This window comes from Melospiza melodia, chromosome 21 (assembly GCF_035770615.1).
Source record: "Melospiza melodia melodia isolate bMelMel2 chromosome 21, bMelMel2.pri, whole genome shotgun sequence".
Classification (NCBI taxonomy): Eukaryota; Metazoa; Chordata; class Aves; order Passeriformes; family Passerellidae; genus Melospiza; species Melospiza melodia.
The window spans coordinates 9,252,128-9,280,079 of record NC_086214.1 but is presented as its reverse complement, the minus strand read 5'-3'; the positions used below and the strand labels follow the sequence as shown (position 1 = coordinate 9,280,079).

The 27,952-nt window shown below is 40.6% G+C and overlaps 1 protein-coding gene and 1 non-coding gene across 2 annotated transcripts; both read right to left on the bottom strand.

Moving 5' to 3' along the window:
- Positions 1-306: 306 nt before the first annotated feature.
- On the bottom strand, positions 307-26,088 carry CRCP (CGRP receptor component). Its single transcript, XM_063174117.1, has 6 exons — positions 25,944-26,088; positions 22,949-22,985; positions 20,867-20,965; positions 18,595-18,689; positions 8,650-8,707; positions 307-1,658 (listed from the first exon to the last, which is right to left on the bottom strand). Exons 1-6 carry the CDS (start codon positions 25,949-25,951, stop codon positions 1,515-1,517), a joined length of 441 nt encoding a protein of 146 aa, XP_063030187.1. The 5' UTR covers positions 25,952-26,088; the 3' UTR covers positions 307-1,514.
- Positions 26,089-26,162: 74 nt separating this feature from the next.
- Positions 26,163-26,233, bottom strand: TRNAG-GCC (transfer RNA glycine (anticodon GCC)). Its single transcript has one exon. It is a non-coding gene; the product is annotated as a tRNA-Gly (tRNA).
- Between the last annotated feature and the right edge of the window lie 1,719 nt (positions 26,234-27,952).

Sequence of the window (27,952 nt, the reverse complement as noted above, 5' to 3'; positions counted from 1 at the left end):
TGAGCTGCTCTTGTTGGCTGAAGATATTTACAGGCTGCTCCAGCTGCTTTTGATATGTTCAGAACAAATCTCAATAACTTCATTTTAGATCAAAATGTAAACACTTGCAGCCCAAGGCTGCAGCCTGTCAAACAAAATCAGGGGCTGCTGTGAATAAAAATGTTAATTTTAAAATTAATTGTGTGTCTTTCCATGCTATGATCCACTTATCTCTCGTTTTAATTCCCTTTTGGAGAGAAAAATATACATTGAGGTATCACAAACCCATCAAAAACTTTCCCCCTCCAACACCAAACAAACCCAGTCTTGAGTCTCCAGCCTTGGAAGGCATTTAATGTATGATAAATGATCTTTTAAAAGGCAACAAATATATTTTTCCAATAATTTTCTTTCCTCTCCAAACATCAAAGAAGCTTAAATACCATGGAAACAAATATGACAAATCCCCCAGACAGTGGAATTTATCAGTCCCTTTCATACACTGCACAACTGAAGCTCAGAAAGCACAAATTCTCTGCATAAAAACACAAAATAAACCCATGACAGAGCTGAGGGGGGGGGGGGGGGGAAAGCCAGATATTGTGATTTGATCTCGTCTGTAAGTCACAAAACTCCCAGGATGTACTTAAAATTTTATTTCTATTTCCAGTACATCATAATAATTATAAAAGAATGGTCTGCAGCCACAATTTAAACCAGTGGCTGACTTTGTGTGGATATTCACACACAGATGATTTATTATAATCACAAAGGCTTTCAACATGAAATACTTGATGCTGAAATCCTTCATCACACAAAAAAGCTCAGGAAATTCTGCTTCATCCAGGCCTGACTCTCATTTTCCCAAACCAGATCAAGAGCTCAGTGTTGCTTCATTTATTTCTCCATCTCAGGAGTGCCTTGTGTGTGTGTGAATATTGCAATAAATGTTCAGAGGGCAGAGAGACCCCAATATTCTGCTGGTTGGGCACTCCCAGCTTTGATTTCACAGCTTCAACCCCCCTCCAGCTCCCTGGTTTCAGTGCAGAATCTGGATCCAGATTTATTGAATCTGGATCTCTTTTATTTAGAAGGGACTCCCAGACATCCTTGAGTTGCCCTCCCACAGATGCTCTCAATTCCATGATGCCCAGATTTGGGAGCTCCTGCTGTGCAAACAGCCCCAAAATTGGTTTTGCACTGCTCTGGAAGCCACTTGGGCAGCTGCAAAGCTGAAAGGAATTCTCATTGCAGCACTGCTGTGCTGATTCTGTGGGGAAAGGAAAAATCCCCAAAGATGCAGAGCCCCAGCACTCCTGAGGCTGCTCCACTGCCAACCCTGGCACTGCCACCCCCCGTTCATGACAAAACCCCCAAACAATAGTGTCCTTTTCCCTGCTTCCTTGTGAACAATTGGTTCCCTCATCACCTCCAAATCATAAAAATCTGAATCTATTTTACAGTTATAATACAGGATTGAACTGGTATCAAACCCAGAGCAAGAGCAGCTGGTTCTCTTCTGGAAGTGCTGCCTGCTATGCCTGGTCACCTTTGTGTTCTGCTGCCACTGCTGAGTCCCTGTGCTGCTCCTCTGGGTCCCCTGGCAGGATGTTGGTGACTGTCTGCAGGAGGGACTCGATCTGCTCCTCTGTCAGCCTCTCCTCGCTTTCCTCCACCATCTGCAGGTCAAAAAAAAAAACCCAAAAAAACCCCATTGGCATCATCAAATCCACACTTCCTCCCTCAGGGAGAAGGACTCAGCTCAGCAGGGAAGACTTTGTCAAGACACAGCCTGAGCTCATCACAAAAGCATTTTACAAAGCAGAACTCTTGGAATATTTTGAAAAAAGAAAGAAAGAAAGAAAGAACTCCATTGTTCAGCACGACAATTGGCACTGTGTAATGAGATCCTGATTTCCTTACAGCAAGGCAAACACCACCCTGGGAACAGCCTGGCTTCCCCTAAAGCCTCCCTCAACCTCCACATCCTTGTCCTGAGCCAGGCTTTTCCTTTAGCTCAGATGCAGCCTCACTTTCCTGACCTTTCTCCCAAGTTTTTGTGTTTTCATGGGATATCCTGAGAGGAATTCCCTGGACCTTGGCATCTCATGCAGTACCTGCAGGAAATAATCAGCCCATCAAAGAAACCACCTCATCCTACAGCAGCTGTACCCCACTGGAATTTGCTTGGATTGGGAGACTCCTGGATATAAAGACATTTAAAAGCTCTGAGCAACATCAAAAACACTGTCATAACTCAACTCCATGATTCCAGGAGATTAATTAGGGACCTACTCCCACTGTGGAGCTGTGGCAGCTTTTCCATCACTGCTACCAGTAAAACAACTGCCCTAATTTATAGGCAGCTGTTAAAAGGGAAAAAAGCTTGTCAGAGGACTGGAAAAGCAAGTCAGAAGAACTCTTCAAACACAAATGAAACCAATTAGGATTGTGGGGTTTGAGTTGTCTTTTTTTTACAGCAAATCCTTGAGAATGGCCTTTGAAGAGGAGTGATTTATAGTAATGATGGTTCCAAGTCAATGCAGGTTTAATCAGCTCTAGCTGCAACTGCCAGCTCTTCAGATGCCTTCTGAAAAGCAGAGTGGGACTTCAACTCATTTCTGTGCAAAGAGGACTCTGAAGAAAAACAATCTGATCATCTTTCATCAGGATCATCCACAGATCTGCACACACACAGAGAATCCACTCCTCAGCAAAAGGCACACACTGAATTTCCATTTGTTAATGACTTTCTGGGGACTATCCCCATCAAAGGATGAAATCCCTGTGGAGTGGCTTTCCAGGCTCAGCAACTACTGTAGGACTCAGGCTTGAACAGCAGCCCTGGCTCTGCTCCCCAGCAGCTGCTCCTCTGCATTCCCTGTGCTCACACACACTCACATCCTCCTGCCCTGGCTGGGAGAGCCCCTGCAGCTGATTCCTGCCAGCAATTTACAGGGCATCATCTCAGCTCACCTTGGAGCACCAGCACCACTCCAGGAATTGTGGAAGTAGAAGACATCCCTGGAACTAAATGTTCTTTCAGGTCTCTCCCAGCCCAAACTATTCTGGGATTGGGATTCCATGATCAAATCTGCTCCAGCCCCTCCTTGGTGCCAGTGCTGCTGACAAATCCCTCCTCTGCAATGAGCTCTGCTGCTCAATCTCACAGAGGATGATCAGCCTGCCTTTCAGATTGGATTATGGGGTTATTCTTTTCTGGAATTGGGGTTATTAATTTCAGGATATGGGGTTATTAATTTCATTTCTGTTACACTCCATTCCAAGGTGGGGTAGGTGCTGTGGGAGCAGGAGCTGCACAAAGAACCAGCCCAGGAGCTTTGGGCACCTGGATCACTCCAGACTGAACCAACGTCTCCCACATTTGTTACCATCCCTCAGAAAACAGCACTTGGCCTTGTTCAGATTTGATTTATTGTATCCATAAAGTCCAACTCTCTTCCCATTTTAATTTTATCCAAATCTGTATCTCCTCTCCCTTTTCCCCTCCACTCTCTCCTTTAGGTGCTTGCTCTGATGACATCAGAACTCAAACAAAAAGAGGGGACGGAGCTCCCAAATTCCCTTCTGCTGACACATCCAGAGGGAAGTGGGAATTCCTTCAATTCCTGCAGGGATTTCTGATCAGCTCCTACCAACTCCTGACTTTAAGCAGAACATGTGAATTCTAATCCTGTTTTCTTCCCCGCTCCCCAGTGACTCCAGATGAGTAATGCCCCAGTCCCAGCATGAACAAGCCCTGGGATGTGATTTTTGTGGCCCAGCACGAGGCTGACAGACTGCAGGGACAGACACAGCAGCTCTGGGGGTTGCTCTGCAGCCCCAGAAATCCCAGCTGAGCACGAAGCTGAAGAAAGAAAACCATCTCTGCTGTTTCAGATGCTCTGGTGCTCTAAGTGATTTCATTAAAATGTTGTTTTAGAGATGTCAGATCCTGCACTGATGAGGGGATGGAGCTCCCAAACTCCCTTCTGCTGACACATCCAGAGGGAAGTGGGAATTCCTTCAATTCCTGCAGCAAAATTCACCTCTTGGTGTCTCTCCAGCAGCTCTCAGGAATCACCCACAGACACAAATCAACACAGAGCAGGATGGACAGACAGCTTCTTAGTCAAATTGATATTTCAGCCTTATTTTGTAGTGATATTATTTGAGATTTCAAAGGCTCAAAAGCACAAACTGTGAAAATAAATTTTTTTTCACTCTTTCAGGAAGTGAAAAAACCAGCCTGAGATGATTTATGACAACATAAGCAGTGAGGAAGCAGCAAAGCAACAAAAATTCAAAAATTAAGCCCAGACAGCATGTAGATAAAGAGGCAAATGAAACTGTCCTAAAGGAAAACAGATCTCAGGGGAACAGGAGGTCACTCATCCTACATTCAGCAGATGTTCTCAGCCCTCAGATTTACAGCTGCAAGACAAAATACCTCTGATGCTGAGAGCACCAAGAAATATGGTGCTGAGGAGAGAAATGAGATGTAAAAAGCAGCCCAAGAGGCAAAAAAAACCCCAAATGGATTCAGGTGCCTCCTTTTCCAGGAGCAATTCCACCAATCCTGGAGGAAATGTCCAGCCAAAAGCCCTGCACTGGCTGAAACTGCTCCAGAGCCAGACTGAGTCCATCAGCAGCCAGGAATGCAAAGTTTATAGTAAAGAAAACAAAAATGCAAATGTTTGGAGGGAGGGGATGAGCTCAGATGTTGATGTTGGCAGTGCCACCCAGCCCTAATGGGAACAGTTCCCCTCTCAGAGGATGCCATGGGAAAAGTCTGGGGTGTTTCTGAACAAAGTTGGGGTATTTCTGACCAAAGATTGGGGTATTTCTGACCAAAGATTGGGGTATTTCTGAGCAAAGTTTGGGGTGTTTCTGACCAAAGATTGGGGTATTTCTGACCAATGTTTGGGGTGTTTCTGACCCAAGTTTGGGGTGTTTCTCACCCAAGTTTGGGGTGTTTCTGACCAAAGTTTGGGGTACTTCTGACCCAAGTTTGGGGCATTTCTGACCCAAAATGGGCTATTTCTGACCAAAGCTTGGGGCATTTCTGACCAAAATTTGAGGTGTTTCTGACCAAAGTCTGAGGTGTTTCTGACCGAAGTTTGGGGTATTTCTGACCAAATTTTGGGCTATTTCTGATCAAAGTTTGGGGTATTTCTGACCAAAGTGCTGCTGGCCTCAATATCTGCAGATTTGAGTGAGGAGCAGAAGTGGGGAGTGTGACAGAAATGTAATTTCTGCATTAAAAGAGAATTTGCTGCAGCACATCAATGTCATTCATCACCATACCCAGAGTGTGCTACTTGTGAAATAGGATTATTCACTCACCTCAGGACTCATCATCTCTATTTCACCCAAATTAGAGCAGTTTGATACTCAATTTCCATTGCAATATATTCATAAAATCAGCAATGCTCCCATTTAGTTTCCAAAATGCTCTACATCGAATCAAAGAGGAAAACTTTATAAATTAATTGGTGTAAAATTCTCCCAGCTCAAACCAAAAGCAGCACGTTCCCCCTGCAGCTCCAATTGAATTCTCAGAAATTCACAGGCAGCCCATGAAGATAATCCCAGGGATTAAAGTGTTTATTCATAAATTAAGGTGTAAATAAATGTCACAGGCAAATGGAAGCACAAAATCACTCAGGACTGTCTAAATTCCTTTTTTTTACTCAGTGAAACAAGGACAAACATCCCTAATTCAAACCATACCTATCTTTTGTGCTTACCCAAATAAAAACAGAATTTAAGAGACTTCATCCTCCTCCTTGTGCTGCTTTCAGTGCTAATGTTTATTTGGTTTAGTCTCCTGAGCCATAACAATAAATCAAGAATGAAGAATAAATAAAGCCACACTGAAGAACCCCCAAAAAGTCCTGAAGGAACTGAGAAATTCTCTCAGCATTTGATCCACAAACCTCAGCATCAAAGAACAACCTGTGGGTTAAAAGCTATTGTTCATTGGAATAATAAGCTAAGAATTAGATTTTTAAATAATCAGTGAAGTGCAGCAATAAAGGAAATAGGGGCTCTGATCATTTCCAAAGCAATCAAGCACATAATTTACATCCAGTGGGGGAGGGAGATGTTTGATGAGAAAATCACTGTGATTTCCTCCTTTGAGCAGTGATTTGAAACTGCTCAGCACCACATCAATAGCAAAAAACACATTAAAAAAAGAAATAAAGTAAAAGAATGAATGATTGAATTAATGTCCCTCAGAGATAATTAACCAAAGGCAAGGCAAAACACATGGTTGAGAAAATAAACTGTTTAAACCCCCTTAAGATCTTTCATTTTCCAAAATATTTTCCAGTATGAAAGACAATGTGCCAGCCTGTAAGTATGAAATTCTCCAAGGTAGAAATACGTTTTTAAAAAGCACAAAATCAAAATCTGCTTTTTCATTCAGAGAGAATTTTCTTTTATATGTTTATATATAATGATATATTTAATATATTTCTTTAAATAGATATAAATATATATTTAAATATATATTTAATATAATATATTATAGCTAATATTTATATTTTAAAATCTATTATATAAATATGTAAATATTTATATAAAATAGTTTATGTTTAATATATTTCTTTAAATATATTTAAATATATATTTAAATATATATTTAAAATAATATATTATAGTTAATATTTTATATTTTAAAATCTATTATATAAACATATAAGTATTTATATAAAATAGTTTATATTTAATATATTTCTTTAAATATATTTAAATATATATTTAAATATATATTTAATATAATATATTATAGCTAATATTTTATATTTTAAAATCTATAATATAAATATGTAAATATTTATATAAAATCGTTTATATTTAATATATTTCTTTAAATATATTTAAATATATATTTAAATATATATTTAAACTTATATATTATAGTTAATATTTTATATTTTAAAATCTATTATATAAACATATAAATATTTACATAAAATAGTTTATGTTTAATATATTTCTTTAAATATATATAATATCGATTATATCTATTATATCTTAATATAATATATCTATTATATTATACATACAATAATATATAATATATATTTCAATATATAAATATGTAAATATTTAAAATAAAATATTTTATTTAATATAATATATTTCTTAAAAATATATATGTATAATATATTATATTAATATTATATATATTATACACATAATAATATATATTATTATATATAAATAGAATAAATATTAAATATATATAAAATATATACTTAAATATATATATATATATTATTTTTGTATCATATTTTCTGTGTAGGCAGGATAACAATGGAAGTAGGACAGAGGAGAAGAGACAGCCAAAGCCATGCAGCGACCTGAGAGCCCCAAAAGGTGACTGCATTTAAAGAAGGGAAGAAAAGGCTGCAGATGGCAATTAAATAAATCTGTTTAAGCACATGAAGCCAACAAAGGTGTGAGAAAGGCTCTAATTGTGGTTTCTGAGTGAATAAAGCTCCTGCTTGGGCTGCTGGGGACACTGATCTCCTCTGAGAGGCTTCCAGCTTTTCCACCTCTGCTCCTTGGTGACACAAGGAAAATGCTCCTCTGGTCCCTCTTTAGTCCTTCCCCTTTTCTTTCCAGTAAATCTGATCCTGTTCCTCCTCAGCTTGCTTCCAGGGCAAGATTGCAAACAGATGTTCTTAATGCAAGAGATCTTTATTGAAATAATATCCTGAGTGTAACAAGCTCTTTATTACCACAGGGGTTTGTAGTCCTGAGGAGATGTTTGAGAGAACAGCAGCATCTATTTCCATTTAGTTACAATTCCTCTGTGCAGCTGAATTATCCTTACACTGACAATGGCTACTTTATATCCACTTCTCATCCTGCATTATTGCTCATTTCTTTTTAGAATTTTGGATTTTAGTGTAACAAAAAAACCATTTAAAACAGGGAAGATGTAAAAAAATCAAGTATTCCATCACAGAGTGGCACAGCAAAAATATTAAATATATTCTTATTTAAAATAATTTTATAAGTCACCTTTAATGACTGAATCGGGCATTTTAAATTTAAAAAAGAGAGGTGGAGAATTGGTCATTTTAAATTAAAAAAAGAGAGGTGGAGAATTGGTCTGAGAGGGCTCTGAGAGGAAGCTGTGTGGATTTAAAACAGGGAAGATGTAAAAAATAAAGTATTCCATCACAGAGCTGCACAACAAAAATAGTGAATGTATTATTATTTAGAATACTTTAATAAATCACCTTTAATGACTTCATTGGGCATTTTAAGTGAAAAGAGAGGTGGAGAATTGGTCTGAGAGGAAGGTGAGTGGATTTGAAGCAGGGAAGATGTAATAAAATAAAGTATTTAAAACAGAGAAGATGTAAAAAAATAAAGTATTCCATCACAGAGTTGCACAGCAAAAATATTAATTATATTCTTATTTACAACACTTTGATAAATCACCTTTAATGACTCCATTGGGCATTTTAAATGAAACAAAGAGAGGTGGAGAATCTGTCTGAGGGGAAGCTGAGTGAATTTGAAGCCGTGGATGTAAAATGTGCATAAAATGAAGGGATCCATTCAATCCCTGGCCCATGAGGAAGCAATTATTGAATTATCTCCAAGGTTCAGGCTGCTTGGACAGGCCCAGGCATTGGTACTCACCAGCTGGATCTCCACTGCACTCACAGGCCTGTGGTTGAGCAGCTGCAGCTTTTCTGCCCTGGTAAAAGCACAGGGAAGAAAATGCACATTACTGTGGGGTTTGAAGGTGAAAAGCACAGTGAGGAAAATGCACATTACTGGGGGTTTGAGGGTGAAATGCACAGTGAGGAAAATGCACATTGCTGGGGGTTTGAGGGTGAAAAGCAAAATGCACATTACTGGGGGGTTTGAGGATGAAATACACAGTGAGGAAAATGCACATTACTGGGGGTTTGAGGGTGAAAAGCACAGTGAGGAAAATGCACATTACTGGGGGTTTGAGGGTGAAATGCACAGTGAGGAAAATGCACATTACTGGGGGTTTGAGGGTGAAATGCACATTACTGGGGGTTTGAGGATGAAATGCACAAAACAGAAAATGCACATTACTGGGGGTTTGAGGGTGAAAAGCACAGTGAGGAAAATGCACATTACTGGGGGTTTGAGGGTGAAATGAACAGTGAGGAAAATGCACATTACTGAGGGTTTGAGGGTGAAAACACAGTGAGGAAAATGCACATTACTGGGGGTGTGAGGATGAAATGCACAATGAGGAAAATGCACATTACTGGGGGTTTGAGGGTGAAATGCACAATGAGGAAAATGCACATTACTGGGGGTTTGAGGGTGAAATGAACAGTGAGGAAAATGCACATTACTGGGGGTTTGAGGGTGAAATGAACAGTGAGGAAAATGCACATTACTGGGGGTTTGAGGGTGAAAACACAGTGAGGAAAATGCACATTACTGGGGGTTTGAGGGTGAAAAGCAAAATGCACATTACTGGGGGTTTGAGGGTGAAAAGCAAAATGCACATTGCTGGGGGTTTGAGGGTGAAATGCACAGTGAGGAAAATGCAAATTCTTGGGGTTTTGAGGATGAAAAGCACAGTGAGGAAAATGCACATTACTGGGGGTTTGAGGGTGAAAACACAGTGAGGAAAATGCACATTACTGGGGGTTTGAGGGTGAAAAGCAAAATGCACATTACTGGGGGGTTTGAGGGTGAAAACACAGTGAGGAAAATGCACATTACTGGGGGTTTGAGGGTGAAAAGCAAAATGCACATTACTGGGGGTTTGAGGGTGCCCTCAGTGGCTGCAGTGATGCAAACACTGCTGGTAACTCAGGGATGAAATGTCACTGCCAGGAATGGTCTTGCCTGGCTCTGCAGTGTGGCTGAAGGGCCATAATTTGGATATTTGAATGATCTGGGGAATTTCCTGTGCTCAGCCATGCTGCTGTTGGCCCAAGGTGGCAAGCAGAGACCCTGAGATCATTACTGTGCAAGCATTAATTATTAATTAACTGCTGCTTTGTTAAAGTCTGCAGAAATGTTAAACAACTCAGCAGACACCCAAAACTTCTGCCATGAACACACAACCACAAGAACAATTTTCATACCCAAGGAGTTCCAATCCCATCAAACAGCAGCAATTTGGTTTTTTCTTTTAGCTCATTGCAAATACAAACTTCTAGCAGGGAACTACAAATTGGAAAAATCTAAATCTTGGCATTTATTACCTTCTCTAAGGTAGAAATACATTTTTAAAAAGCACAAAATTAAAATCTGCTTTTCCATTCAGAGAGAAAAACGTGGAGAAAGTTGTTCCTTAAAAAAAAATGTTTCATCTTCAGCATTAAGTAAAGCTGAACCATTCTCATGGTGAGCTGAACATCCCTGACTTTTTATTATAGGGCATTTTGAAGCATATTTAAAATTATTCTGGAGGGTTTAAAGCATATTTAAACTGATTCTGGAAGGTTTAAAATAAAGCATATTTAAACTGATTCTGAAAGGTTTAAATAAAGTATATTTACACTGATTCTGGGTGGTTTAAAGCATATTTAATCTGGTTCTGGAGGCTTTAAAGCATATTTGCACTGATTCTGGAGTGTTTAAAGCCTATTTCAACTGATTCTGGATGGTTTAAAGCATATTTAAATTTATTCTGGAGAGTTTTCCCCTGGGGGATTTTAGAAGGAAACCTCACAGCTTTTAAGAGAACATAGATCACTCCATGTTTGCAACCACCAATTTCTGTGTGTCTGGAGATACCTCAGAGATATAATTTCATTTCAAAAGGTCTCTGCCACTGGCTGCTGGATGATCCAGCTAAAATTTCCATTTTCATCATCACTTTCAGCTTCAGAAGAAAAAGCTTGGGAATTTTCAATCCAGCATTTGCGACATATTAACAATCCCTAACAGAAAGATCCAGGAAAATTATTTATTATTAATTTGCTTTGCTTTTGGAGAAATAAAATATGTTTCCACTGGTGATGGGAAGCAGGGAATCCACCTCCTTTGTTTTCCCATGTTAATTTGGTGTTTCCAACATGAGGCCATGGAGAGCAAGACTGGATTTTGCTCTGAACTCAGACAGACAGATGAGGTGTTTACAACTGCTGCCATCTACCAGAGTCATAAAAATCAGGAATAAAACCCAATAATGGCAGGAGATGAGCACTCAAATCCTTGACATGGAAAGCAGGTGATTTAAGGAATCAATGAGAGATAAAACTCACTTGTGTAAAAGCAAAGCTGAAGGCAGCACTGCCATGCAGAGCTGGGCAAAGAATATTAAATAATAATTTTATCCTATAAAAATCTGGCTAATTCAACTGGAGTTTTGAAAGATTTTTCCTCCAGAGCTGGGAATTCCCTGCTTTGGTGCCTGATGGAGGCAGAGCTGGTGCTTTCAGTGCTCTCTGCTTTGCTCCCTGGCCAAGCAAATGTTGGGGCTCAATTTCCAGAGGTTTCCAACAACTCCTCCCTGTAAAAACCTCCCTCCTCCTCCTCCTCCTCCTCACAAGGACAGCCTGTGATGAATTCATATTTTACCCAAGTTTCTCTCACATGACACTTCAGAGCCTTCTCAAACAACTCTTTCTTCTCTTCTGCAGCAAAACACATCCCAATCCCCCAGCTCCACACAAAGCACATTACCTGACTTTTATTAAATCAATTTCCTCATCCTCTTCTTTTCAAAGTAACATCCTTGAAATATAAACCCCAGAGCCAAATAAAGAGGATCAAATGGCAAAAGCCATTTTATGGCTCAGCTGAAGAATGCAAACCTGATTTATCCAGAGTTCTTTTCAAGCAGGTGGGGCTGTGTTTATCACAGGAAGATTACTGGCACAGCAGCAGCAAGCAGAAATAAATTAACACCAATTACACATTGTGACTAAAACAATCAATTAGTGCAACTGCTGGTGTTTCCTGGAGAAATAGAGGGCACAACAAAAAAAGGTCACTTCTCCAAGAGATTTTTGCTCATAAGCACTCCAACTCATTAGGGATAGACAGAAATTTTACACTCAGGCCAAACAGATCCTAAAAGCATCATTTCAGGGGATTTGCAGTTTTTGTAAATGTGAACAGAAGAATGAGAGAGAACTGACAGTGATTAACACATTCAGATGTGGCAGCTGAAGGATTTCATGGCTGGTTTTGATCAGCAAAGCTCCCTACTGGAAAATGATGCAGAACAACACAAAGGAACGAGCAGCAGGGAGCAAAAAAAAGCCCCAAAAGCTGCATAAAAAATGCCATATTTCATCTGGAACTGCTTGTGCAGCACAGGCACTAATTAACACCCCGACACAAGGATCTTTAGGCATGGTAATGTGTAATTATGAGGGAAGCAATGAAACAAACACTCCCAAAATGTCTCTAAAATGCATTTTAGAGGAAACTGGATTGCTCAGCCCTCAGCAGAAGGCAGAGGTTTGAGTGGGAGCTCAGTACCCACTGCACCTTTTTAATATTGATCCCAAAAATTGACTGCTGGGATCAGGATCTGGGTCTGATTCCAAAAACTGAATGCTGAGGTCAGGTTGTGTACCTGGAATTTCCTGATCCCAAAAAAACTGACTGCTGGGATGAAGCTCTGGGTCTGATCCCAAAATCTGACTGCTGGGATCAGGCTCTTTGTGTACCTGGAATTTCCTGATCCCACAAACTGACTGCTGGGATAAGGCTCTCTGTGTACCTGGAATTTCCTGACAGCACACACACAAATTAAAACCTGAATAACCACAATTTCATCAGAGATTAGCTTTAAGTAAAGCAACCATGCATTGGGATCAGCCCTGATTGCAGTGTTTGGCTTGGGCACAGAGCTAAGCTTGAATTTAGTTCATGCTCCATTAAATCTAAAAAGTAAAATTAACTTTTTTCAGCTCCCATGAATTCATCTTTACACTTCCTACAGCACTCAGGGCACGCTGGTGCTTGTTAAATAAAATGGGAAATGTCCCACTCATCCAAACAGAAGGTGAAGAACATTTTCAGCTTCATTGCCCCCAGACTTCAGCATCTGCATTTTCCCTGCCCTGCCTGGATTTTAGCACCAGTTTGGAACATGAAAGCTGCTCACTCAAATTCAAATCCATACAAAAGATGAGTGACAGAGAAAGCAATTTTCTCACATAAAAGCAAGATCCCACTAATCAGTTAATGGGCCGTGCTGCAGACTTGTACAGGACCTGCCTGCTGAGAAATCCCACCATGGCAATTCCTGCTGAGAAACCCACCATGGCAATTCCTGCTGAGAAATCCCAATGGGGCAATTCCTGCTGAGAAATCCCACCATGGCAATCCCTGCTGAGAAATCCCAAGATGGCAATCCCTGCTGAGAAATCCCAATGGGGCAATTCCTGATGAAATCCCACCATGGCAATCCCTGCTGAGAAATCCCAAGATGGAAATCCCTGCAGAGAAATCCCAATGGGGCAATTCCTGCTGAGAAATCCCAATGGCAATCCCTGCAGAGAAATCCCAATGGGGCAATTCCTGCTGAGAAATCCCAATGGCAATTCCTGATGAAATCCCACCATGGCAATTCCTGCTGAGAAATCCCAATGGCAATCCCTGCTGAGAAATCCCACCATGGCAATTCCTGCTGAGAAATCCCACCATGGCAATCCCTGCTGAGAAATCCCACCATGGCAAATCCTGCTGAGAAATCCCAATGGGGCAATTCCTGCAGAGAAATCCCACCATGGCAATTCCTGATGAAATCCCACCATGGCAATTCCTGATGAAATCCCACCATGGCAATCCCTGCTGAGAAATCCCACATCCTGCAGCCCTGGGGCTCAGCTTGTCCAGGATGGAAAAATGCTCTGGAGTGGCTTTGGGGACACACACAAAGCTCAGGCTGCAGGGGACAAAAAACCTGTGCAATTATAGGGAGGAAAAGGGATCTGAGGTCTGTGTGAGGGGAGAGTGCTGGAGGAGGTGAAAATGTTGAGTTCCAACCTAAAAATCCTAAAAAACATTTCTACAGGACAAAAACCACCTCTGGGTCATGTTCAAGATCACAGAACAGAACAGACAGCACAATCCTACATTGATACATCCATTCTAGAAAATAATACAAATACTTGCATGTCACAGACATGTTTTATGAAAAATCCTTTCCTTAAGATTTTTTATCCTGAGAAGTTGAGAAGCCTCAAAAACAGAATGTAAACAATGGTTATCTGCTGCTGTAAAATGCAACAAGTAGATCTTTAATTGGTCCATGTTGGTTGCTTCTAATTAATGGCCAATCACAGTCCAGCTGTCCAGACTGTCAGTCAGTCACAAGCCTTTGTTATAGCTATTTTTCTAGTCTTAGCTAGCCTTCTGATTAAATCCTTTATTCTATTCTTTTAGTATAGTTTGAATATAATATATAGCATAAAATAATAAATCAAGGCTTCTAAAACATGGAGTCAACATTCTCATCTCTTCCCTCATCCTAAGACCCCTGCAAACTCCACCACACTTGCATGCTCTTGTGGAAATTCACACAAAATGCACCATTTTCTGTCAGCACTAAGCAAATTTTTAATTTTTGCAGTTTATATTCTAACCAAAATCTCCTCTGTGTGTTGGTATTGCCCTTTTTTAATCTGCTGAACTCCCAGAGTGTTTTTCCAGCAAGAGGTCTGGGTAAGGAGAGAAGAGTGCCAAGATCCAGCACAGAGAGCTAAAAAAACCCTTCAAACATCTGTGCCTGAGCAGAAGCAAATTTATCCTGAGGAAGGGATGTTTGAGGGTTACTGGGAAAACCATGAAGGAACAGCTGGACACACAAGCAGGGCTTTGATTCCTGCTGGAAATATAAATCCCATGCTCCTCAATCACCCATGGCAGCTTTTAGTGCCTGAGTCCTGAGCACAGGGTCTGGCTGAGGGAGGCATCCCCCAAAATGGGAAATCACAGCCCCAGTGGTGCTGTGAATCTCCACAAGGATTCCCACTGGAAAAGCTGAGAAAAATCTCAAAATCACTTAAATGATGCTGTTGTTCAATGAGCACAATGCTGACTTGCTGCTGAATATTCATTTTGAAAGCTCTGGAGGAGACAAAAATTACAAAGCAAATCCTTCAGCCTTTCATATTGCAGAGGTTTGTATCTGTTGTAGTTTTTGGCAGTCATGAGGGAAAATATTTTCTAGAAGTACTGAAGATTTTCAGCTCAACACTTCCTCAGCTGTGTTGATTTAAAGACATAAAGGGCAATGTTCCTGACCAGTTCTTTTAAAATTATAAAAATATGCAGTGACTGGAAATTTGGTTATCCCAAAATTAGATACAAGATAGGATATCAGTGGCAGGAAGAAGCACAAGCAGAGCCAGTTTTCATTGAACCATAATTACAGAACTCCAGTTTAATAAATGTTCTTTTCATGAAATGCAATTCACTATAAGTTACAAATATGAAGCCATTCCAGCACTAAGACTGGAAAATGAGCTGCTAGTGGCAAATTCTATTTCCAAGTACAACATGGCTCACTGAACTGGAGCTTCAGCCAAAGCCTGAGGCCTCAACAAGGTAATAATAAAATTCATTATGTGGGTTCAGAGCTGTAGTTTTAAAAATATCTCAGTTCTACAGTTTGAATTTTAGCAAAGTAATGATTAAAAACTATGGGAAAAACTGGTTTACCACACCTTAACTGTGTCAGGGAAATATCTGGCTTTGAATTTGCTCCATTTAGCAAGGCAGCTTTCTGAAATTACTCTGGAATACTTGTTTGCACACACTGATGTTTTGAAAATCTTTAAAATTGATTTTTTAAAATCTGCCTTTTAGGAAGGGTTTTTTTTGTGTCTGTAACAAGAAAGAGACAAATCCATTACAAAATGGATGGTAGTGTGCTAACTTGATTTTTTGAGTGGCAAAAATCAGTGATAACAGAAGGATTTGAGATGATTTTCAGAATTTGCCAGAATTATGTTACCTATTCTCTCACAGGAGCACAGACATCACGTGCAACCTGACATCCTGCAGGGCTGTGGAAGGAAAAATAAGAATTCCCTTGATTGAAAACTCTGTTCCTCAGTTCCTGGTGTTTCCCTGGCTGCTGTCTCCTCCCAGCTGGGGATTCTCCCATCCACGAGCACAGCCTAGTGCTGAGGGCAGCAATCACAGCCAGCTGCAAATCCTGGGCTTCTGCTATTAGGAAATAGGCTAAGCCTAATTAACAGCATAAACATGCTGGTTAATTGTTTCCTCTCTGATTAGAGGTGGAGTCATGAGAAGAATGTAAAGGGCAGGGAAGCAGTTTGGGGTGATGGGGTGCTGCTGACCCTTAACCAGACTGAATTGTGTGAGGACAGACCCCAATTAACACAAATTAATCTAATCAGCCACTGCAGAGAGCTGTTAGCAGCACTGACAGTGTCAGAGCAGCTCAGAGAGCACATTCTGGGGTGCCTTACCCAGAAAGGAAGCAGCAAAGAGAGTCTGGAGCTCATTACTCTTGGTGGGAGGAGAGGTCATTGCAGGGATCACACAAGCAAGGTCCTGGAAGAGCAAACACTGCAAATCTTTCCTCTCTGAGGGAAGGAAGCTCTCTGCACACAGCTGGAATGAAATCCCTCAGCACCACCTGCATCCCACAGGATGGAAATCATCAAAGCCTTTTTATTTAACAAGAGGAGCAGTGTTGAAATGACCTTGGGTAGGAACCAAAGGCAGCTCCAAACTGCCTTGGAGGCATCACTGCTTTAAGTGGTTTAACATAAAATGCCCTAAAGAGAATTCACCCCTTGTGCCCTCTGTGCTTTGGGGTGAAGGGGCTGCCAGGTGAGCCCTGACAATGGAAAAGATCAGAAAAAAATGAAGTGCCAGGATCACACAAAACAATTCTGGGTTTTATTCTAGCACGTGGCAGAGTTGGGAAGTTCTTTACCAGATAAAAGTTGTACAGGATGCTCACAAACCAAATGTGAATTTGCCACCTACACCACTGGCTGCTCTTCATTCTCATCCTGCTGCCACCATGCACAAGAAATGATCTGGGAATAATTCCTTTGCTTCAGTGCCTCAGGAAAAGGACACACAGGATGATCCCCAGCCCCAAAGGCACCTCAGAGCATCCACAAAAAATGGAACAGTCCAAAAGCTCATTTAAAACTTGTAACTGTTCCAACCTTCCCAGTTCACTGAACAAGCAGCTGTGGGAAGGTGAATATTTGGGTAGAGCTTCTACAAAAGTGCTCAGCACTGTGGGACACAGAGAATCTGTAGCTGGAAGTTTCTCTGTCATAATTTAGATTGTTTAGGATTTCACTCTAGGAGATCTCCTAGACTGAAATAATGAACTGCTGTACCTTGGCAGCAGCTGCAGTGAAGGTACCTGAAGTGATAACACTAAGAGTTAACCCTCAGAAAGTGATAACACTAAGAGTTAATCCTCAGGTTCTGGTCAAATTCTACCTGAAAAAGTTTAGAAATGAGCTTTAAATAAGAATAAACCTGTTGATTTTTAATGGGAGTTTTACACCAATATTATTCAGTTGTTTAACTATAAAAAATCCTGCTCTGCTGCTTCTTCCTAAACTGCTGCCCTGCACTGCCAGCAAAGGTTATTTCTCTTCAGAAAGGGCTGGTTTACACCCAGAAGAAAAGGATGCTCACTACTACTCAAAAAATGTTTGCTGCCAATTTTAAGACCTCTCAGTGCCATATTACCACCTCTTTACACCTCTGGTATTTTTATTGCAGAGTATTTTCTTTACTCCATGCTTCAATACCTCCAGAAAATAATGAGGATACATAAATGAGTATCCTGCTGGATAAAATGAGGGTTAAACACTGATTTACTGAGCTGGCAAAGAAGGCAGAATTCTCCAAGCACAGTTCCAGGCCAGGATTCCCAAGGAACAGCAGAGCTGGGTGTGCCTGGCTGTAGAGAGGGGGCACTGAAAGTCCAACAAAAAGCTGCCAATCTGCTCTCCCTGCTCTGGACAGCCTAAAAACCTCCCTGCAGCACTGCAGGGCCCTCAGTGTGCATTCTGTGGCACAGCCAAATGAGGGAAAAGCCTCTTTCTCAGAGGATGAACTCCTTGGGACTAAAAACACACTCAGTGTCTGAAAAACTCCTCCTCTAAGTGAAGGAGTCATTTAGAAGCATTAAATATTGGGTTTATTCTGCTTTAGGAGTCAGGAGTGATCAGAACTCTCCAAAATTGGCCAGCTGATTCCATTTCTGTTTACATCAGGCTTCAGTCCCACTCTGCAGAGCTCCAGGAGGATTATGTGCCTCAAGACAAGCACTCACAGAGGGGAAAAAAGCCCTTGGAGTCTTGGAACTGCAGTGGAAATCTTTTTCTTTCCCAAAATAACAACTGGGTGTTCAGCTCCACAGGAAACTGCTGGGGAGGACAGGGGGGGTGGTTGATACAATATTTAAAGAACTGAAGTGTAGATCTCAGAGATCCTGCACAAACAGCACATAAAGATGGAAATAGCCACAAGTGAAGGAAAATGTGTTTGGCTGAGCATTTAAAGAATGGCAGAAAATCCTTAAAATCCATGAATCAGATCCTCACACTGCCCACAGGATCAGTTTGTCAGCATTAATTGAGTTTTTACTCCTGTTCAATGCACAGCTCCACTTACTTGGTTAATTTATGGTCTTTCATTGCTACCAGGAACTCCCTGACAGTCTCAGGGCTCTGGTACCTGCAGGGTGTTTTTGAGATGTACTTCAGTGTCTGCAAGGGACAGAAAGAAAAGATGTATTATTTAATTACCAATTAATTAATTATTAATTATTTAATTAATACTTGTTTTACCAGTTGTGTATGGAACAAGCACTCTGAAAAGTCTCAAGTAAACCTAGACAACCAATTCAGGTTTGGAAATCAACTTTATCTGAGCCGTTCAATGCACAAAACTGCAAGCTGAGGAATACAGGAAAGGGCTGAGTTTTAGCTCTGCCTGCTAAAAAATCCCTCTTGTGTTTGTGAGACATTTGCTTGGTTTGCTCCTTGTTTGGAATTTCTCTTTTAAAAGCACACAGGAAAAGCTGAATTCATCCTAAACCCGTTTTCATGTTCCCAGTGCCAGGAATATTCTCACTGCCAGCCCAGAAATCCCTCTTTAAGATGTCAAATCTATCCTTGTTTTTACCCTTTACCTGCATTTTAGGCAATTTTAAGTTGATAGAAGCAGATTAAGAGGCTTGTTATGAAATCTACAAGGGTATTTTGCTATTCAAAATTAATTGAGACAATTAAACTTTGATCAGTTTTTTCCATGTAACACCTACCAACCTTAACTTTGACAGAAAATGTTCCATTAATTTGCTTTATTTACAATAACAACATTGAGCAGGTGGATAAAAGAATTACATTACACAAAGTAATCTGAACTGAGTAAAAAAACAATTTGTTGATAAAAACTCCACAAAAATTCCAGTTCATAGCTGACCTTTCACTGGAAGTGACTTAAATTCTTCCTAAATGTTTATTGTTGATTGAATTAAACAATATAATGTTTATTGTTGATTGAATTAAACAATATAATTTATTTTTCTTTTCTTTAAGCCCTGTCTGACCTTTCCAGATAAAATTAAGCTGTTATTCACCAGCAGTGATTGAAATTAAATCATTATATTGTCATGTAAATTAATTATTTCACAGGAGTAATTTCTCTTCCAGGTTCATCTTTTTTTTTGGCAATTTCAAATCAATGAAAAAGCCAAAACACAGAAAAACAAAACTCCTTTTATGGAGTTACTTCAGTGCCAATGGATCCAAATCTGCAGGGAGCTTGTGAGGAAATCCAAAGACAACCCTATAAAATCAAATTCTGCTTTTCTTTCAGTCAAACACAGAAAATCCACCCAGAATTGACACCAAGCAACCTAGAGGTATTTAACCCATAGAATAACACAGCAATTCAAGATTTCAGGTGCATCCTGATCAAATTTACTTACAGGATCTCCCTCAGCTGTTTCCCAGAGGTGCAGGAGGAGACTGTCAGTCTCCAGGAAGATTTAATTCCCATTTTTGGTAAGCCCCTATTTTGTTGAACACAAGGCTCAGGAATTACAACCTCTGTACCTTTTTCAAACAAAGCCAGAACTAAAACAAAACCAAAGCCTAGGCCAGATCTTATCCACATGAGTGGGTTCAGGGCTCAACAGAATTACTCATGCAAGCAAAGGCAAAGAGCTTTCAGCTGCCTGCCAGGCACTGCTGCTCATGCAATTCTGCAGCACACACACAATGGCTCCCTCTGCAAGGCTCTGGGAAGTTGCTAAATTTATTTTAAATAAATTTGGATTTGTATTGTAAGATTTGTATTATAAGATGTTAGAATTCCTTCCCAGCAAGGGATGAAATGTTTATTCCCCACCTGGCATCCAAGTGATGTTATGTGTATGTGGGGTTTGGCTTTTCTTTGGATCAAAAATCAATTTAGATTATCTGTTTTGGCTGGGAATGATTGATTTACTTCTGTTAATTAAAAAATATCACATCATCTGTGCCTCAGCTTTGAAATCATCATCTTAATTATCACATTAGGTGATATCACAAATTCATCAGATGATGGCAAGCTCTGCCCTGTGTCTTAAAAGGATGGAATTTTTAGAATTAAAAAAATCCTAACAAAACTAAACAGCTGAAAACCAGGGGGTTTGAAATGTTGAAATTCTTGAAATGTTGAAATTCTTTGATAGATTTTAAGAACAGCAACTGCCTAACTCTGCCCTGACAGCACAGTGACCCTACAACCACAGAAAAGTGCAGATAAAACATTTTATTATGGTTTGAATGAGGGGAAATTTGATACCAAATTATCAATACACAGCATTGCAGCTTGAATTATTGAATTATTGCAGCTTGAGCCAACTGGTAACTGGATTTTTCCCAGTGCTTCTCACCTCATACATGATTGTGTTCAGGTTCTGCTGCCCAGAGCTCTGCTTGGTTTTGCCACTCTCCTTACGCTGCTGCTTGAGATCAGTAAGTAACTGGTACACCTAAAAATAAAAATAAAGATAAAAATAAAGATAAAAATAAAAATAAAGTGGTTTAGAGCATCTGAGAGCATTTTACCTACAAATATTCCAGCAAGAAATCATAAATGAAGAGGAAATTCCTATCAGCCAAACAACAAAATTGTGTGGTTGTTCCAGTGGATGGATCAACAGCTGGAATGAGAAATGTTTTGGCCCCAGAGTGGTGAATAAGGATGTAAATTGGTTTTTAAAGCTGTGACTATTTTAAAGAGATGGTGTGGGATCTCAGCACCTCAGGACTGAGGTGCAGAGTGACCAAGACCACCCTTGGGGGGCTCAGGAGTTCTGGGATGTTGCCAGAAGTGTCTGGTGGCTGGACTTTGATCCTACACAGGAGACGACACCTGTATGAGGATGGGGGGATTTCACTGGGTGAATGGTGAAGAGATAAGTTAATTAGAATGTGAAACACAGGGTTTAGGATTTCTGTACAGGGGGGTCTAAAGAAGTAAGATGGAGGAATTGGGGCGTGTCCTGTCCTTCTTCTTCTTGGCCTCCATCTTCTGTGGTGATGGTGGCACTTTGGGATTGGTTATTACTAAAGGTGCACTGGTCAATAAGGGTAAAAGGTATTGGGGAAAATTGATAAATATTGTATACGTAATTTTGAGTATAAAGATAGGTGACCGCCCCGGGGGCTCTCAGTGTGCTCATGGCTGGCTGCTGTGCAGACCTCTGTTGGGCCAAGAGAAAATCTTTTAGATAAACAATTAATAAACACTGAAGACTGAGAAAAAACCTGAAGCCTCTTCTCGTCCTTTGGAGCGCGGGCTGCCCAAGGCCACCCCGGGCCTTTCCAGGTCATTAAAACAGCCGAGAAACCGACAAGATGGATGGACTTTTTCAGATGTTTTGCTTCAGGCTTTGCAGTACATCCAGAGTCAATACCCAGAGTAAACCAACAGAGCCCTTCTCACTGTTCATCCCCTCATTTGTACCTGGCTTCACTCAAGATCCAGCCCAGGGAATCACAAACTGACAGTTCCAGAGAAATAACACCAAACATTTCCAGACAGTGAGAAACATGAACACAGCCAGCTACAAACCCTCCAGTACTGCACACCTCCATGGAAGAGGAACCTGGAAATGCTGCAATCACTCAGGCTGTGAGCTTTGAGAACACAAAAGGACAAGAAGCTCACAGGGATGTGCAGTTTTGGTGGAACCTGGTGTGCAAAGCATCCCCTGGATTTACACAACTTTGGCTCTGCAGTGGAACTGCCACTGGGGAGAGGAGCAAATGGAAAGGGATCAGCAGCTGGAGTGAATCAGTACTTTAAAAAATCGTATTTGTTAGTTTTTTTTGACATTATTTTAACAGCCAGACATTGAATACCAGTTGGGTGCCAGGGTCTCCTCTATTTCTCAGAGGAAATTCAGCAGAGCTCATCCCAAATGCCTCCTTACCACTCACCAGGTGCTGCTCTGCTGTTTGCAGGACAAAACACCTCAAGATTAACTTCAGAACAGAATGAAACAGCTGCAATAAAAAGCAGCTTCAGCAATACAATAACACAGACAAAACCACCTGGGTTATTAAAACTGCTCCAAAAATTAAATTAATCAGCAAAGGAAAATATTTCCATTACCTGGCTTAAATTAAACCAGGTAAATTAAACATTTCTTTCTACTCCCCTTAAAATGAGAGAGGAAAATACTCTCTCATTATATTTTTCAGAATAATCTCAAGACCAAGCAAACAATACTACAGTACCCATTACTAGCAAAACCTCTTCCAAATCTTCTTTAAAAAGAAGATTTTTTTTCTTGGTTTTTTTTTTTTGGTTTTTTTTTTTTCCTTGAAACCAAACCAAATGCAAGGAAGAGGAAATCCCCTGCAGGTGTTGCTGATTGCCACTGCCAGTTTCAGCTTCCAAAGATTATACAAGGGACTGATGACAGCATGGAATTGCTGCTTTAAAAGCAGAATGAAGAGAAACTTACCTCAAAGTTACTCAGCAATGCCGCATTTGCATCTTTTCTAAAGGGAAAAATGAAAATAGTTAATTATTATCCAAATGGAACTGTTTGAAGCTTTTCTTTGCCCACTCACAGACACTAAAAGAAGTTAAAGAAAAAAAGCCCCAAGACATCTTATTTTGGTGATTCTACAATTGCCATCTCTGGGAAATATTTTCCATGCTGTCAGTAAAATTGTGAATAAATATTGAGGATATTTTGCACAGTTTGCCCCATAAATCATAACACCCTTGTACAACACACTCCTTTCACTCAGTCACCCTATTTTACTCTCAGCCAATTTCACACACTCAAACCAAATTGCTTTGCTTCTTCCTTAGGAAAAAATGCCTCAGATTTTATTAAAATAAAAACTGATGGAAAAAAGAATTCAGATTACAAGCACTATTGTCTTTATCAGTCAGGAGCAACCTGAGTATTTTAGTACCATGGACACGTGTGTGTGTATAGACATAAACAGGGTTTAATTTTTATGTGTTGTACTGAATGAAAAAAAAAACCAATTTATTGCATTTCCTCTTAATTTATTCTTCCCATCTGTATGTGCCTGTTCCTATATTAAGGGTGAGTTTCCCATTTTCCACTTCCTCAGTGCCCATTAAGCAAGAATCCTTATCCAAGGCTGGCAGTGCCAAGCACATCATGCCTTTATTCCTCCTGGATATTGTAAATTTATACATTTAAAGTATAAAAAGGGAGAAAACCTGCCCCAGAACATCCTCTATTCCCTGAACAACACATTCTGCTGAGCAGTCAGCAGCCACAACAACAGAAAGTTTCCATACAAAAGGAAAAAAAAAGCTTTTCTCAGGTCTGTGCAGCAGCTTAGGAAAAAGCAAATAAAAAAAACCAACAAAAAAAAGGTACAATGTGATGTTAAGCACCGAGAACGGCCTGAATAGAACTGTCACGTTCATCACTTTCAAATGGTAAATGCATCCACAAACTTCCACAGGTTCTAGCATTGTTTTTAAATGAAAAGGACCTTCTAAAATACGCTGAGATGAACTTCAACTTCCATTTCGCTGACCCGAGTGAAACTTCAGCAAGTGAGCTCAGGCACGCATTAGTTTTTCATTCATGTTCCCCAAACCATATATAGCTTTTGTCGGGAGGGAAATGCGAGTCTTCAGAATGTTTGCATTCAGCAGGGCCCTACAGAAATCCCCGCGGATCAAAGACATTCTATAGGGACAATTACGTATGGAATTCTTCGGCTGAAAGGGGGGGAAACCCACACGCGGCCACGCAAATGAGGCTGCGGAATCAAGGGTTGAGAATGAAATTATTTAAGATAATTCCTTTCCTTCTTTCCTTTTTCGCTCCAATCGGCTTTGTCCGTTCAGAAAAAAAAATTTATTTTTGCGCTTCTGCCAACGAGTCAGTCTCAAATCTTCAACAGCTCTGAAATATCAGAACTATAAACTGATCAATTTTTGCAATAGAAATAAAATTTCCTTCAGTCCTGACTCACAGCTACCAATTTTACAGTCGGGAAACAAGGAATTCTGAATAATGGAGTTTAATGTGTATTTTTAAGCAGTCAGCTCAACACTTCGCTTAATTTTTATGTGATTAAGACTTAAGCAGAAAGTTAAAAATTTTCATAGTAACCCCAAAAACATAAACACTTTGTAGGGTCTTTAAATTGCTCATATTTGCCCAAATTTTAGTCTAAAACAAAATACTCTTGAGTAGGGCTGCATATATAAAAAATACCTTAGTACAGGGCATCACACATTTACAAATATCACTGACACTTCATATTTTTAAGTCTGCTGCTTCACACGTGTTGTATATTTAAACCACACAGTTTTCTGAGAGCTCTTTTCTCTAATAACAGATAATTCTGGTGAGAAATACAGAATAATTCTGGTAAGAAAAATCCACAGTAAGAACTTTGAGAGTTGCAAAGTTTCCCTTCCAAATCAGGCAGGAGGCAAAAGAAGATTAATAAAAACTCAGTGGATGTGTAAGAAGCATCACAGATTTTTTTATTAATGCTATCAAAAGCATTTTTCTCAGTGTATAACAGCCAGAACAGCTCATTTCTCTGCAGGCTTCTATTCATATTAAGACTGTCATACAAACTTGTACTTCAGCAAATGTTTCATATTTTTTACCAACTTCTGATTTTCATGCTTATAGTAGAGAAGATTTAATGATAATGAAGCATCTCTGGATTACAGAGCTGCAGGAGCTCAGTGACTTTGAGGGATACATCCTACGAGCGTCCCCACGCACTAGAGAAATTAAAATTAAATGAAAACTAGAAATTTAATCAGCTCCACAGAACTCATGAGATTTTAAGCTTCAAAACAGGTCAAATCTTATTGTTTTGTGCCCAAAACACATGGTACGAAGGCCTGAAAGAGCCACCAGCCAAAATTCTGCCTCTCTTACTGTGTTTGCAATGCTGGCACAAACTCCTCAGGTTTTTCCCTTCTCCAGCATTTCCAGCTCCTACACAAAGCTCACAGGAATAATGAAAAATTCCCATTTTGCCTCTCACAGGGCAGAGGGGACAGGAGGGGACAGGAGGGGACAAGAGTGAGATTCAGGCAGAGCCACGCTGCCTTTCACCCCAACACCCTATCTGACAGGAGTTTTAATAAAACAAACCCTTCTGACATTGACCAGAACTCACTGCTGGGTGCAATAAACCCCTCAAGGATTTATTGTAGACTCACACCCCGCACGGATCCACTGTACCCTCACACCCCCATGGATTCACTGGACTCTCACACCCGTCACGGATCCATTGCACCCTCCCACCCCTCACGCACAGACCGACATGGATGTACCCCCTCCCACGCCACATACAGATGCACCCACACACCCCATAGAGATTTTCCCCACACAAACCCCGCTGAGATGCCCCGCAGCCCCGCTGTGGTCACGGCAAGGCGGCTCCGAGGCCCGGCCGTGCCCTGTGCTTCCCCCTCAGGCCCTTCCTTACACCTCCATCTTGTCCTCCCCGGCGCGGCCTCCCCGAGGATCCTCCCGCTATCCCCGGGCAGCCGCAGCCCGGCGGGGCACGGCGGGGGAGCAGCGAGCCGAGACCCGGTGGAGCTGAAGGAGGATTTGGCAGCCGCGACGGAAGCGGAAAAGGAAGGAGAAAGAAGGAACTTGGAAAAAAAAAAAAAAAAAAAAAAAAGTGAGGTGGAAAAACATCAACTGCATTGGCCGGGAATCGAACCCGGGCCTCCCGCGTGGCAGGCGAGAATTCTACCACTGAACCACCAATGCCAGTGATGGAGACGGTCGCTTTTATCACAGGTTTTGTTCGTATACCACACGGAAAATTGTTTAATTTTACTCCGAAATCACCCAGACTGGCAATTAGCCGCTGTTAACTGTGACAAAGGCAAAACAGCATCGCGAAAGTACTTTCAAATCAAATCTTTAACCACGTGCGGAGTGCTGCAGGGCTGAGCTAGTTGTGTAATACTCCTGTTGCCTTTTAAAGCTCCCATACATCAAATTCATCAGCACCGTGTCTCCCCCAGCGGTCACCGTGACTCTTTCCCATCTAAACCATGTGCTATTAAATTTTCCAACTGCTCTTTACATCCTCAGTAAAACCAGTGAAACTTCAATGGGTGCAAACAGCTAAAAATCGTAATGGAAACAGCAAGGAAAATTACCTGGCCAGGGAAATATTAATTCCTTAATTTTGCCATTATCTCTCAGGGGAAATTTCATATGCAGACACAGCACCTCTAACTCCCTAAGGAGTGTCACAGATGGATTTGCTTGCTTGCAGCTGGGATTTAAGATCTTTTAGGGATTTGGGGAACTGAATGGGTCAGACTTGGGCTCACAACCTCTGCCTTGCAATTCCAGCACAAAACCCACCAGCCACTGTTTTCTCCTGACCAAACCAGACAAAATTAAGTCTTTTCTTCTCCTTGGGGTGCTGCAAGTCCTAAACAAATTCAGAGTAACACGAGCAAACTGCTTTAGGAACAGTCTCCAGTGCCAGGACAGTGGGCAAGGAGCAGCTCCCAGTTTTCCAGAAACTTCCATCACCAGATATAGAAGTGCTGGGCAAAATTTAAAAGCCAACTGCAAAGGCTTTTCAACCCTCTTAATTTGAAAACCCCTAAAAAAAAAGTTTTGGTGGGGCATGTGCACCCATCACAGACAGATTGAAATTTATTTCTATATCAGAATAATTTATTGTGGAATAAAAAAGAGCCAGGAGAGAGCTCTGCGAGCTGCTGGTGTGACTCAGAGCACAGGATGTGATGGATGCTGCCCTTTGTCATGTCAGGATTAACTGGCCTTGTAAATTGGCCAAAAGTGGCACAGCAAAAGCTCTGTGAGTGCTCTGCCATGTCCCAAACCCTCCTCATGCAGCTGCCTGAAAGAAGGGAAAGGTTTCATGTGAAAATACTGCATTTCCAGACAATCAAATTTCAGGGTTTCACTCCAGAAATCTGCTAATCCTTGTCTGCCTCTCACCACTTCCTTCAGCCAAGGGTTCAGAACCTTCAGCACAATAATCCTAATTCTTTATATCTCTCCCCTAGCAACAAACTATTATATTTATTTCCACCATTTTGCCAAAAGTTTCACTTTCCTGACACATTTTTGCTATCCTTTCCCCAAAATTTAACTTTCCTGACACGTTTTTTCCACCATTTCCCCAAAATTTTGCTTTCCTGACACATTTTCCCCATCTTTTCCACAAAATTCCACTTTCCTGACACATTCTTTCTATCCTTTCCCAAAAATTTCACTTTTTCTGACACGTTTTTCCCACCCTCTCTGCAAAATTTCACCTTCCTGACACATATTATCTATCCTTACCCAAAAATTTCACTTTCCTGACACAATTTTTCCACCCCTTCCCCAAAATTTCACTTTCTTGATGCATTTTTTTCCACCATTTCCCCAAAATTTCACTTTCTTGACACATTTTTTCCACCCCTTCCCCAAAATTTCACTTTTCTGACATGTTTT